Source organism: Paramisgurnus dabryanus, chromosome 8 (assembly GCF_030506205.2).
Source record: "Paramisgurnus dabryanus chromosome 8, PD_genome_1.1, whole genome shotgun sequence".
Taxonomy (NCBI): domain Eukaryota; kingdom Metazoa; phylum Chordata; class Actinopteri; order Cypriniformes; family Cobitidae; genus Paramisgurnus; species Paramisgurnus dabryanus.
The window spans coordinates 26,397,851-26,412,847 of NC_133344.1; the positions used below are offsets into that span (position 1 = coordinate 26,397,851).

General features: G+C 37.9%; 1 protein-coding gene across 2 annotated transcripts in view; it reads left to right on the forward strand.

Moving 5' to 3' along the window:
* LOC135771153 (alpha-2-macroglobulin-like) overlaps nt 1-11,789 on the forward strand; it is a 163,034-nt gene extending 151,245 nt beyond the window's left edge. The window contains exons 30-34 of one of the 2 annotated variants that reach the window (XM_065281254.2): nt 994-1,115; nt 1,372-1,453; nt 1,983-2,066; nt 2,178-2,283; nt 2,491-11,789. In XM_065281254.2, the coding sequence (XP_065137326.1) occupies nt 994-1,115; nt 1,372-1,453; nt 1,983-2,066; nt 2,178-2,283; nt 2,491-2,528 (432 nt within the window). In that variant the 3' untranslated portion in view covers nt 2,529-11,789. The remainder of the gene's footprint in view (nt 1-993; nt 1,116-1,371; nt 1,454-1,982; nt 2,067-2,177; nt 2,284-2,490) is intronic. The other variant, XM_065281252.2, reaches the window with a different exon arrangement.
* The last annotated feature ends 3,208 nt before the right edge of the window (nt 11,790-14,997 follow it).

A 14,997-nucleotide genomic window follows, 5' to 3' on the forward strand; every position in this document is an offset into this window, starting at 1 on the left:
TCCTGACACATTGGCAGATTTTATTGCTTGTTTTATGCACAAAATCATCTTAAATTTGATATTTTTTGTCTAAAAACTAGACCTATTTTCTTAAGTCATTTTGCACATCAAGAAAGATTTTTTTTGATATTTCTACCTAAAACAAGACAAAAATACTAAGTAAGAAAGTCATTTTTGCAGTGCAAGTCGTTGATTTTCCAGAAATTTTAACCAAATGCTTTCAAAAAGTGATGGGGACAAAATCAGCAATTTCAAAAAGTGGTGGGGACATGTCCCCAGCGTCCCCAGTGTAAATGACACCTATGCTCGTAGGGATCTGCACCGCCTATAAATTGTGATTTCTTGTCTTGTGGTCCAAGTCCTTCCCTATATGCCTTTGCATCTTGGACGAGTTTTCTGGTGTTTAGACATGTCTATATTCACTTAAAGTATCCAAAAGCGCACAATACTCCATTGTACTCCGTTCAGTTCTTTACACCGAGGGCCTCTACAATGGCCGTGCATCCGGGTTACCGCCCAGAACGTGACGTCGGTGAAAACCCTCTATGGATGAATTAGATAAATTAATAGAAACAATACAACTTTAAATTCACACTTGAGCTATAGCCTACCGAGGTTGTGGAGACTCGACGCCAGCGGAGGTTTTAACTGCGGCCAGCACTCCCGTGCCTTTTCAGTGCATATCTTAATGTAATATCTTATATAAAAAACAAAGATGCTGCAGCCAATGAGCACCCGGCAGGGGCTGGCTGCAGGATGACTCAAACTCCTTGCGCATGTTTCATCAGACAATAACTACTCAAGATTTTGCATCAGTATAATTTTCGGGACAATTAGAGCAGAATTCGGGACAGCAGCTTAGATTTCGGGACTGTCACGAATTTTTCGGGACGTCTGGTCACCCTACTTGGCATATCTCTGTGGTTTAACAAACTGTATGTGTGATGATTTATAAATTAGTGTTCGTATTGATTCTTTATTTCTTTCTCTCAGATGGCTCTGTTTTACAACATTCCCACTCCCAGTGAAGATAAAACATTGACCGTTGAAGCCACGCTTGAGGCTGATTGCAAAAAATCATTTGCACAACCAAAAAAATTGAACTTCACTGTCACGTAGGAAATATTAGGAAAATATAAAAATATAATAATGATTATAGCTTTAGTTAATTTGTCTAACAAATGCTTCTGAAAAACAAAGTCTTTTAAACACAAAATGAGTTTGAGTTAACCCATGTTTGACCTACAATGTAAATGCTTAACTGATCTTCTTTATAAAAGCAAAACAGACAACATGAACAGTATAAACATTTTGTGATTACACGGGGTATTCAAGAAACCAACCCCTTAAATTATTTATTTATTTTTTCAGATACAATGGTCCACAGGAAACTACTAACATGGTCATTGTGGATATTAAGCTCTTATCAGGATTCACAGCTGACACATCATTGGTGGGTTTGAATTTTTAAAGTGATGAATGACAAACTTTGAAGTTATGAGAGCTCAAGTCTCAAAACACTTACTCTGCGTCTGTATTTTTAGTAGTGAACTACTGTAAAGCTCTTCTTGTTGACCTTGTAGTTCCTGGAGCTCAGCTTGTACACTGTCAAAAAAATGGCTCCTATAGCTGTCACTGCAGCGTACACATTTGCAACTAAAATGTTCATATTAGTACTTCAAAGGTACTTTATATGGTACTATTTGTATAAATGTATACATACTTGAACCAAAATGGTTTATATTAGGACCATTAACTTGGGTATATTTTGGCCATTTTTTTCTGACATTACAGAGCGTTGTGTTAGTATTCAGAGGGACCACACATACTGGGAAAAATGTAAAGCTGGAATGAACTTTAAGTAGTTTTGCATAAAAGCTTCTGCCAAAATTATAAATATAAATCTCACAACACAACACAAGAGACATTTCTTAACAACAATTAAAATGACTTTAATAATTAAAATAATTTCTGCCTCACAGCTTGCCGCTGCTCTTCAGAAAGTTGGACCACTTGTAGAGCGAGTGGATACTAAAGACGATCATATCCTTTTATATCTGAAAGAGGTGAGAGAATGAAATATTCATATTTTGAGCATTTATATAATTTATGCATAAATGTTTTAGCTATAATGCCAATGACTGAGAGTTTGTGTTCTTCTGTTAATCTTCCTGCAGGTTCCAAAAAATCTCCCTATGAATTATGAGATACAATTAAAACAGATTCTTCCAGTCAAGAACCTCAAGCCAGCTGTGATCAAAGTCTATGATTACTACCAAACAAGTAAGATGTAAATTCATTTTAATCATACATTTAAAGAAGTCAAGTGTCTGTGCATGGTTTGCCTAAACACAACGGTTTTTCCTATTTGGCTTTATTTAAAAGTATACTTTATACATTATTAATTATTTAAAGTACAGTGATTGTATCTGACACCTGTTATTATCTACATAATCTCTTTTGTCTGTGGTAACATTTTTTTTTCTTCAGGTGATCAGTCTGAGGCCGAGTACTCCTTCCTCTGTTGAAAAACTTTAGGATTGCAGCTTACTGTGCACCTTGGATGAAATAAAATCACAAACATCTGAATCAGGGCTTTGAACAAGAAATTTTTCCCAGTTGCTTCGTTCTACTAATATGAGTATATGAAAAGTTGCCTGTTTCCACTTTTGTGTCTTTAAACGCTCGTTTTTTGGGGTCGACAGCTTATAAAAACTTATTTACAGATTAAACTTAAAAACAGAATAATACCTAAAAGCTGCTGTGTGAAAAGGTGTACAGCTAACAAGCCAAAAAAAAACAGAAATAAGTTTTTATAAGCTGTCAACCTCAAAAAACGAGCGTTTAAAGACACAAAAGTGGAAACAGGCAACTTTTCATAGTACTCCTATTAGAACTGCGTCCACTAGGGGGAAACGTAGTCGGCGATCCACTTTTTTCTCATTAAAGGAAAAAACGGCTCGACAGCTTATAAAAACTTATTTCTGGGTTCTTTGGCTTGTTTGCTATACATATTGTCACACAGCAGCTTTTAGGCATTATTCTGTTTTTTTGTTATAAGCCAGAAATGACAAGGAGGCCTTCAGGTCCACCCTATTCCAAGGCCAACTTAAAATTATATTGCCTTGCGACTGATGGTCAGATTATGGCAAAATAAAATTATTGCAGATGTAAAATAGTAAGGGAATGCTACTTGTTACAGCTTTCCAGATTGATCAACCCATTTAATTAAACATGGTTTCGGTTACTAGTCAAACGTTTACAGAGGTCACAATGCCCCTCGTGCACCCTTCTCACCTTTTTCACCCCTGACCCGTTTTCATGCCTGTCTTTTATTTGGTCTTTATCATTGGCACAAAACTACTTCATGAAAGTGTTAAAAACTTGTGTTTACCCTCTATATCTCACACATTACATGAGCCCAAATTTTATTAAGCCCCTGAAACCTCAGTTTGTCTCAGTGTCTATCAACCTGATCAAAGCACAAAACATTTTTAATTAATAAAAGTGATGGCATTTATTTTCCAAGCTCATTGTGTCAAATCTTTGGATCAATATTTGAAACTGATATGATCTTGAGCCTAAAGGCAAGCAAAGGTCAAGCAACAACATTTATGGAGAAAAATATGTGTAAAGCCCTTGTTTACTTAAAGGGGAAATAAACAGAAAAAGGCCATAATACTTTGAAGTGAGATAAGTAATAACAAATGTTTAAAAATGTATCTGTAGTAGAGCCCAGGTGCACATATAGTTCATTTGCACCATCAGATACAATATACTTTATAAAACCTCAGACAAATGTATTTTGTATATCAATAATGCATATCACAAGTACATGTACATAGCAATAATGTAAAAAAGATGCGTAATAAATTTGCTCTTCCCCAACGAGATGCCAGCACATGTGATGCTGTTTGAGTTTGTATTGGTGAAATAATGTCAAGCTGATTCCCATTCTGAGACAATACTATTTAAACATACTGCTGTTTGGGGCGACAAATGTATTTGTTCGCAACTCTGTGGACCCTGTACCGGGTCCAGAATTATCTTATTTTGACTTAATATAAAATATTCCTGTAATTTGTAATGGTCTGTCATGGACCCAGTACCACATATGAGATACTGTTTGAAAGCTTAGACTCTCTACTTTCTGCAGATATGCATCACTTTGACATATCTTTTACTGTAAGAAAGTTATTTACAATTAATTTACACCATCACCCCCCCGATATTTTTTAATATCTTTTAATATTCATATATTTCATGTTTTTCAAGTATGACAAACATGGACAAGTCTTATATCAAATGAAAGCTCTCAGTCTCAGGAATAAGTCTGCAGCGTTATTTTTGTCCTATTATCATCACCTATCTAACAATCATCGAATGAATAATGAGGTAAAAAATTGTCTTTTGTAAACATATGGGAAACTTGAGTGTGGACTGCCTCAGATAGCACATATAGCCACAAATGATACGCCATCTTTTATTTTAGGTCCTACTCTAAAAAATGAGTCCATTCACAGCATTTTCTTTGGTTGTGTGCATAATTAATCCCTTGCTATTTATTATATGTGGAAAACAAAAAATTAATATTTATATGAAAAATTTATTTTCGCACACTTCAGTAAAATGAGAATAACTTTTGAATGCAACATGCTAAAGAGTTCATTCTTTTTTTGGGTGTTTACTGTCTGCTGCTGGTAACAACCAGAACTGTCTGCAGTCTGCTAGAGCACACAGAACCAGAGTTATACACTATCAAAGACAGTGTTTACAACATAAAAAAAGAAAATTTGGTGTTTTAGCATATGAAAAACCACATAAATAACACTATTTGTCACAAACAACAGCTTTTTATGTAACTTCAAAGGGATTTTTGCAAAATGATATAAAGATATTGCATTTATTCCACTGTATGTGGTTATGGGAGCACTTCAAATGTTTTTTGGCAGAAATTGTACACCATAAGCGTATTAGTCCTCCCATCAGTTGGAGTAAAATAACTTTTGCATTTATTATGATAGAGAAAAAATTCCTTTTTCCTCTGTAAGCTGGCAATTGCTGGAATCAAACAAAACTGTCTGGAGGTTTCGTTACCACTCAGGGCCAGAGTTATACACTTTTAAATACAGACTTTAGAAAAAAAACATCAAAAAGCGCCTATTTATTTTTGTGCTTATTAGAGAACTGACAACACATACAACCATGTTTAGCACTTTTAACAGTGTTTTATGTAATTTCAAAGGGTTTCCTGTAAAATGATACCAAACTTTTGTATGTGCACCTCTGCATGTGGGTATGGGAAGCTTTTGAAATTGGGTAGGCCAAATCCAGGCAAAAATCCCCAAAATAGCCTCAGAGTGTAAGAAGTTAAAAAAAAAATCAGAATTTAAATGCATTTTTTACATGTTGCCTACACATTGCACTGTCACAATATAACAAATGCTGAGCTTAGCAGTCATATAAATAAGCTCTTATAGCAGAGATAATAGCCAGAGGTTCTTACTTGATATAGTAATGTAATTGCTGGACATCTTAGTTAGCGGTATAGACAATTAGCATGAATTTAAACCTCGGTCTTAGATTTATGATGACAAAAGACGGGCTATTTCGTAAAACTCAATAGTAATTTAGAATAATCAATAATCCAGAGCAAATCATAGTGAATATAAACATAATTTATTTACCAGGTTAACAACATAGTAATTCAAAAGTCGATTCAACCAATATAGCACATCAATCAATAGTAAGAAATATCAATAATACAAAGTAATTCAAAATTCAACTCAAACAACATAATGCATTGATCAATCATATAAAAACTCAATAATACGAAACGAGAACGCAAACGATGTATCAATTCAAAATTCAATTAAAACAATATAATACATTGATCAATCATATAAAACCCTTTAATGGTATGAAATAATTGTTGCGATAAGAACTACACACAGTGATCGTGCGGGAGATCTGTTTACAGATTCCCAGAATCCTCTTAACACCTTTCCTTAAATACCAAATGGTTTTTATTTATTTATTATTACATTTTGGTGTCCCACTCTGGGGGTTGTAAGTTTACTGTGTCTTTTTGATATCTGTGGGAAAATACATTTCATTTACATACAGGAGGAAATTTGTGAGAGAGACCTGGGAGGCAATGGAATTAACTGAGCCGAAGAGACCTCCAAGCAGGTCTCGCTTTGAACGTGCAGGTTAGATTTGTACAGCGAGTCTGCTTGTGTAATCAGAAATGTAATCATTGAGTCATGACTGTAGCCTTGTCATTGTTATCACAGTGATTCACACAAGCAGATAAAATGTTAAAAATGATGTATGATACATGTGTCATTTCTTTAATAGATTTAAATCATGAAATAACGTTTTGTTAACATTTCAGGATATATAGGATATAGTTTTGGCCATCCCTATGGTTTGCAATATCTACAAGTGGTTAAATTTAAACCATAATTTATTATCCGCAAGCATGGCCCGGTGTAATTATCTGGGTCACTTACACATTGTGAAAAGATGTGCATGCTGGTGTGTCTCCTCAAATGTTTACTATAGGGAGATGGTCATAGCCTATTTTGCAGCAGATTTTTGTTGCGCAGTTTTGTTCCGGAGCTACTCCGGGAGGCCTTGTAACTTAATCTCTGTGTGCAAGTGTAGTGAAAGATGTGGATGGCCTCTTACTGTATTTCCATACCCATTTCCCACATTCCAGGGTGTGTGCGAGTGATACCCTTGGACCCAGCTTGTTTCAAGTGTGTCCAGACACTGTCCTCTCACCTGGTCTCCATGGTATTGCTGCAGTCAACCTAGGAGACAGCAATGAAAGAGACAGTGATAGTTAATTATTGATTTTGTGTACCCTTAAACAGTTTACAATGTGACATGTGATACCATCTCAGTTTCCCTTTAATGGTGGTGGCCACACAGCTGTTGCATATAGCTTTAACTTTGTATGGTCCGTGCCACCGGGGTGTGAAACACCTTGCTTTACAAAGACACATATCATTATCATGTCACCTTTTGAGAATTTTATCTCAGTATTTGGGTTGAAGTGTGCATCATTAGCCAAGTCTGACTGTTGTTGTTTTAAATTGGTCTGTGCATGTAGCCCTATCAACTTTTTCTGTAACTGTTTTAACACACACTGTTGTGTGGCACTCATGAGGGGTCCCAGGTCTGCTGGAGTGAGTTCCGGGTCTATAGTAAGTTTCATGAGTCTTCCAGTCATGAGTTCAAATAGACTGATACCTGTGCAAAGGGGTTGCTCACAGTATTGTTAAAACTGTGAGCAATGCATAAATCCACTTGTTTTTGTGTTGTGAGATGTGATTTGAGATGCTTTCTTTGATGCTGTGATTCACGCATTACACCATACCAGAGCTCTGTGGTCTGTATGGAACATGAAATCTTTGCTTTATGTTTAGCATCTTGCCTATGGTTTTTATTATTTGACCAGTGAAATGGCTTCCCTGGTCCAATTCGATTTGAATCGCCCACTCGTGTCACAGTATTTGTATTCTTGTTGTGCGTTGGAATCGTGTCTAAATATTTCGAGAATGTATCAATTATTACAAGACAATAACTTCTGGATGGCGGGCCAATGAAATCTAATTGTAAAAATTCCCATGGCCCTTTTGGCAGTTCTTGTCTGCATAGTTTTGTGCATCCTGGTCTACCTTGGTTCATGGTGGCAGGTACGATGCATGTATCACACCATCTTTGAATATCTGATGCCCCTGCTGGCCACCAGAAATTATTTTGTATCAGGTGTTGTGTTTTAGGGGATGATACGTGTGTGTACTCATGGTACAGTTTTATCCTCTAAATACAATGGCCTCTGGAAAAATTTATTTTCCATCTCTCAAAATCAGCCCATCCATGACTTGGCATCTGCTATTTGAATAAACATACATTCAAATTTCTTCAACTGGATATTGTTTGAATACATAAACATTTACATAAGTGTCATTACAGGATTAATTCTTCACGTATTGAGTAATATTTAAGCAGTATCAACACTAAGAACTTGTAAAAATAACTTGGGAAAAATATAGTCATGCAATAACATAATATGTTAATATTTGTTTTTATGTCCGTATGCAGTAAGTGATTAACTTACTAATAAAAGCGTGGTATTAATATCTGTGTAAGACTTAGCTGGATAAAGCAAACTCTGGACGCAATAGCCTCCGGAAGCTGATGCTAATAATTTATGTTGCATATTTAGATAAGAGGGATTAAAACATGGATGGTTACACACAAGCGATTCATTTTTATACACATTCCACAGAGTTTATGACATTAAATGATCTATTGTACCTTACAAACAATATGCCGCTCTCCATAGCACAGCATTGCTTATCTCCTTGTTCTACAGGCAGACTTCCGTGGTGGGCGTGGCCAATTGGTGACAGTAGTGGCCAATAAAAACGGCCAATCAAAAGCAAAGATTTTTGATCCACAAACAAAAACAGCGTAGAAAAGAGCAAAATGTAGGGACACGCGATAAAACTACTCAAAGAAAAACTCGTATTGCAACCCAGCTAGCAAAAAGTCGTCTATTGGACGTTGAGTAGACGTAAACCTTCAACGTCTAATTTTGGTCCACTGAAGGTTGAAAATGAAAATTGAAAAGACGTCAAATCTGTCCAACTTTTCAACGTTGAAAACAGGTCGATCTTCAACGTCTAATTACGGTCCAGTGTAGGTTGAAAATGAAAATTGAAAAGACGTCAAATTTGTCCAACTTTTCAACGTTGAAAACAGGTCGATCTTCAACGTCTAATTACGGTCCAGTGAAGGTTGAAAATGAAAATTGAAAAGACGTCATATTCGTCCATCTTTTCAACGTTCAAATCAGGTCGACCTTCAACGTCTAATTTTGGTCCATATTCTTCCATCTTTTCAATGTTGAAAACAAGACCACATTAACATACCAAATAACATTTTATAAAATGAAACAAAGCTTTAAAGGGTTATAATAACTTTAATAAAACAGCACATTTTAAATAGTGCAAACAGTCAAGTAACCAACAGATTTCACAGTCTGCAATAAACAGGGCCCGGTTCCCCGATAACGTTCACTCTTAGCGTGCTAAGAAGACTCAAAAAGATATATCTTACCAAAGTTGTTGATGTTCCTAAGTGTGTTCCCCGAAGTGTCTCTTAGGAAGCTTCTTAACACGCTGCCTCTAAGTTCAACTTACAATGTCACTGTCCCAAGTGAAGGTGCTGAATTATTTGCGATCGATCACTCAGGGATCGATTTTCCACTTCACGCGAAGGTGCATTACGACGTTAAGAAAGATATTTGTTATATACAAATGGAACATTACTCAAATTATTCCAGTCACATTTATTTTAACATAGTTTAAGTTATCCGTAAAATATAGACACTTAATTAAATGATAAAATTGTCAGTAATACGGGTAGACGAACCGGGTATCCCTCGCTATGTCACGGTCTTGTCAGACATCTGTGCTAGATGTAGGTCTGAGTGCATCTGACAGGACCGTGGCAGTATCATGTTCTGTGTGAGGACATGTGGAATCACATTCTGTGTGTGGCTTCCACATGTTCCCGGTGTCTTGTTGCTGTCGTGATCTTGCCAGACCTTAGTATAGGTTCAGGTCTATGTTAGAGGGCAAGACCATGGCAGCATTGTGTGTACGTGGGAACACGTGTGTTTCACATCATGTATGGGTGACACGTGTTCCCAGTGTTTTGTGGCTGTCATGGTCTTGCCTGACTTTGGTTATAGTCCAGGTCGGATGTTGGCAAGATTATGGCAGCATTGTGTTTATGTGGGAACACGTGTGTTTTCACATCATGTATGTGTGACACGTGTTCCCAGTGTCTTGTCACTTTTACCCTACTCCCTTATGTACTCGTGTCTTAAGTGATTAATTATGTTCACCTGTTCCCCATTGATGTGCTGTCTATTTAATGCCCTCGTGTTCTCTGTGTGGTGTGCGTGCGTTGTCGTTGTTCAGTGTTCATGTATTCTGTGACCTGTTCAAATATTCCCGTGTTTATTTGTGTTTCATCACATTGTTTGCTATCCCTTGTTTTACCCCATCGTGGGTGTTTCTTTTATGTTCTGTAAATAAATTCATAGTTATATTTTCATACATTTCCTCTGCGTTTGGGTTCATCCTTTTGTTTCCACTTTCCGGTGTTAACCGAACGTGACAGAACGCACGCACCAAAACTGAACCCAGCGAGGATGTTTGCTGGCAGCCGCCTGGCGATACGGGGAAGAGGATCCCGTCCCGCATACGAGTCGGGTTACGAGTTTTATGACCCACTCGTATGTGGACCCGAGGTGAATGCCAGGCGGCGACCAACTGGGCTTGCTGGACCCCGCCAGACTCAGTCCAGCGTGAGGGCAATTATGACCGGGGCCATCAGGATGGGGAGATCGAATTCCGTCTCCCCGGTACTGGAGACTACTCCCGGGGCCAGTCTTGGACCGGTACTCCCTACGTCGAATCGGAGGAGGAAGAGGACGAAGAGAGCCTCGGAACCGGCGCAGCCGGAGACTCGTTACCCGCCGGCGCAGCCGGAGACTCGTTACCCGCCGGCGCAGCCGGAGAGACGTCACCCGCCGGCGCAGCCGGAGAGACGTCACCCGCCGGTGCAACCGGAGAGACGTCACCCGCCGGTGCAGCCGGAGACTCGTCACACGCCGGTGCAGCCGGAGACTCGTCACACGCCGGTGCAGCCGGAGACTCGTCACCCGCCGGGGACACGTCACCCGCCGGCGCAGCCGGAGACACGTCACCCGCCGGCGCAGCCGGAGACACGTCACCCGCCGGCGCAGCCGGAGACACGTCACCAGTCGGCATTTCAGCCGCGGGACTTTAAGACTCATAACTTTGGACATTTTGTTCCCCCTGTTTTTGCCCCACCTCCCCTTCATCATATATTGTTTTTGTTAAATCACCCCAATCCGTTTGTTACGTATGTCTGTTTACCTTTGTTGTTTGTGGTAATGTTGTCGTGGTTGTCTTCTGTTGTGCAGTCTTTCGTTCCTCGTGTTTAATGTTTTTGTTTGTTTTTGTTTGTGACGTCTTGTATCCGTCTTTAAAGAGGGGGGTACGGTCACGGTCTTGTCAGACATCTGTGCTAGATGTAGGTCTGAGTGCATCTGACAGGACCGTGGCAGTATCATGTTCTGTGTGAGGACATGTGGAATCACATTCTGTGTGTGGCTTCCACATGTTCCCGGTGTCTTGTTGCTGTCGTGATCTTTCCAGACCTTAGTATAGGTTCAGGTCTATGTTAGAGGGCAAGACCATGGCAGCATTGTGTGTACGTGGGAACACGTGTGTTTCACATCATGTATGGGTGACACGTGTTCCCAGTGTTTTGTGGCTGTCATGGTCTTGCCTGACTTTGGTTATAGTCCAGGTCGGATGTTGGCAAGATTATGGCAGCATTGTGTTTATGTGGGAACACGTGTGTTTTCACATCATGTATGTGTGACACGTGTTCCCAGTGTCTTGTCACTTTTACCCTACTCCCTTATGTACTCGTGTCTTAAGTGATTAATTATGTTCACCTGTTCCCCATTGATGTGCTGTCTATTTAATGCCCTCGTGTTCTCTGTGTGGTGTGCGTGCGTTGTCGTTGTTCAGTGTTCATGTATTCTGTGACCTGTTCAAATATTCCCGTGTTTATTTGTGTTTCATCACATTGTTTGTTATCCCTTGTTTTACCCCATCGTGGGTGTTTCTTTTATGTTCTGTAAATAAATTCATAGTTATATTTTCATACATTTCCTCTGCGTTTGGGTTCATCCTTTTGTTTCCACTTTCCGGTGTTAACCGAACGTGACACGCTATTTATCCACCCTCCTTATCCCGTTGTGCCACTTGTGCCGTTTCTTGACATGGGTTTTGACTTTAAAAAAATATGTAATACACTTTTATACGAATGTTAAGGTACTTAACATTCAGAATTGATTGGCAAGCAGCTGCAGTATTTTTGTTTAATGCGGTATTGCTTACCATTAATGTTTTCAATAAAAAGCAACCTAGTTAGATAGAGAATATGGTCTGAGAAGAGCTAGCAGCTCCATAATGAGTTGTCTTGGAAGGCGATTTTTTATTTAGCCACGTCAGGCAAAATGTCAAAAGGTTTAAGGGTTGACGAATAAAAAAATTGGCATGGACTAAACAGTTACGCGGCCAGTGTTGTGTGGAAGTATGTTCCCCCTATGTTTCCCTTTAGTGTAGTGTTTTTATAGCATTTTTATCACATTATACGTTTATATTTTATATACATTAAAAGTTTTAATGGCTACTGAGATGTATATGTGTGCATGTATGTAATGTATCTTGACTGTTCTTGATTGTAAGTCAATTATTTTTACAGTATGAATCATATTATATGTATAATATATATTTATTATGTTTGGAAACATAACAGTTTTAAAACAAACAGTAGAGAAAAAAAGAAAAGAAAAAGGCTATATGTTAAAAGCCATAAAACTGTCAAATATAAAATATTTAATAAATTGTATAATAGAATACATGATATTATTGCTTTTTAGTATAACCAATTGAAATCTTTAATCTTTCTAAATAAATTATAAATGTAACGTGATGAAAACGCTATAAACATAGAGGAAACAGACTTCAATGAGGAACAAACACCGGCGCCGTCTTTGATTCATTAGTTCTGATACCAAATAAAGTCAACTGCATAAATAGCTCTGTATCCATTGCAAACATACTTAATTATAAGTCTTAAAATTGTCCATAACATAAAATAATTGTCAGCATACCATAGTTTGACTTGTACTGCGCTGCGCTGATTTCTAAAGACTGCGGCGATAGCGTTTTGCGCTCAAACAACGCTAAGAGAGAGGTTACGAATGGTCCAGACCAACCTTACAAAAGTGTGACTTACAGAAGATATACTTAGCGTACGAACGTTTTGGGAATCGTGCCATAGAGTTAAGAGAGAGGTTAAGGAATAGGTTAAGAACTACTTAGCGATAAGAACGTTTTGGGGAACCGGGCCCAGGTCGGTCCAGTAACCAACACAGAGTGCAATAAACATATACCAACACAGATTTCAGAGCGCAGTAAACATAGGTCAGTCCAATGCAATGAGCCAGAGGTTTTCTACTAGTACTGCACAATTTGCATGTCTCCCTCATTAGACACACCTGGTTTAAATTTTCAGCTTATTAGTAGAGACTGCAAGACTTGAACTGGTTGTGTAAGGTAGCTGAATGAGGTGTGTCACAAAAGGGAAACATGCAAAATGTGCAGTACTAGTGGTCCTCCAGGACAGCTTTGAAAATCCCTGCTATGAGCAGTCCAGAGCTTTCTGTAATCTGGCGGTTGGTTGGGCTTCTCTCTGTGATGATGGGTGGAAGATTCGCACCACATTCACACGCCTCTTCACTTCTTCATCTTTCAGTTTTATGGCGGTTGGCAACTACCTTTAATGGTGCATTACCGCCACCTGGAGGGGTGGGGTAATTATAGCATGAATCCTCATTGCACCTCAATCGCAGTTTCATATTTTTTATAACTTTGACGTAATATGGAAAACTCTTTTCATTTACTTAAGATAATTGTAGAAATTAGTTAAGAGTCCATGATCAATCCAAACCAGCCGTATTTATTACATAAACATCTGTAGTGTATATTCAATTTACAGCTTACACAGCCACAGGCAACAAACCAAAACTAAACACTTCAACCCGTCAGGGGAATATAAAATAGTGCCAACAGGACTTATGCGCATGCGCACTTCCACTAGTACGGTCCCAGTAAACAATTACGGTCTTTCAACGTTGAAATACGGTTGAAAAGAAGATTTCAAAAGTGATTTCAACTACTTAGTTGCAATCACGTCGTAAACCAGTCCAAGGCGGACCGACTTATTTTCAACCATATTTCAACGTTGAAAGACCGTAATTGTTTACTGGGAAAGAATTTGGTTAACAATTACTGTATTTTGTAATTAAAATAATTTTAAGATAACTTTTTTTTATATGTGATTTTCTATTTTTTACAACAATTTAATTATTTTGGTCTCAAATATTGTATGTTTGATTAAATAATTTAGACACAAAATTCAGCCCATAAGATTAAGAGGCGGTATTATCCCCTACTGACATCACAAGTTACTGGATTGTTTTTTTTTCACATTTTCTAGGTTTATAGAAGCACTGGGACCCAATTATAGCACTTAAACATGGAAAAAGTCAGATTTTCATGAGACTGGATGTCCCTTTTAACTTATTTAATGATTTATTTTGACATCACAACTTGCGGCCCAGATACATAGAAAAAAAACAATTTTATTGTGTTAAAGCACGCATGAGCAATGGATGTGCAAGTATCCGTGCAGGAAAAGCATAATCAGGCCACTTCACGTGTGAAAAAGACTCAAAAGCACACCTCTGCTCAGCACAAATGCAGTGACACATGCATAACCTTTTGTTCCACACTCATCGTGAAATACAGGTAGAAACTTGTATATAATTCTGCTATAAAGACACCAGAAAATATAAAAATCATATTCTGTTGGATAAATGTCATCAAAATCTCATATTTAATGTTGTCTAGTCTATATGCTTGTTGCATCTCACAGTAAGTTTGTTTTTTGCAATATGAACATGAGGGTTATGTGATTCCCCTCATAAACCCAGCTTAACCAACTTACAATGTTGTGTTCTGGTGGGTGATTGTTAGTTCAGTTTGTTAGATGAGTCTGAATCATAATCTAATGCTACCCCTTTGTTTCTCATTTAGTTTTTTTTTTAGATGTCACACACTGCAGTACTTTAGTAATTACATTTTTTTTAAATACATCTTATAAGGAGTTTGCAAGCAAACTTTGGGAAAAGGTTTGGGAAACACTGGCTTAAGGTAAAACCAAGACCTTTAATTTTTTACAGAGAAAGATTCTGTATCATTTTGAATAAGACAATTGGCACTATTTAATTTTTGTTAAACATGA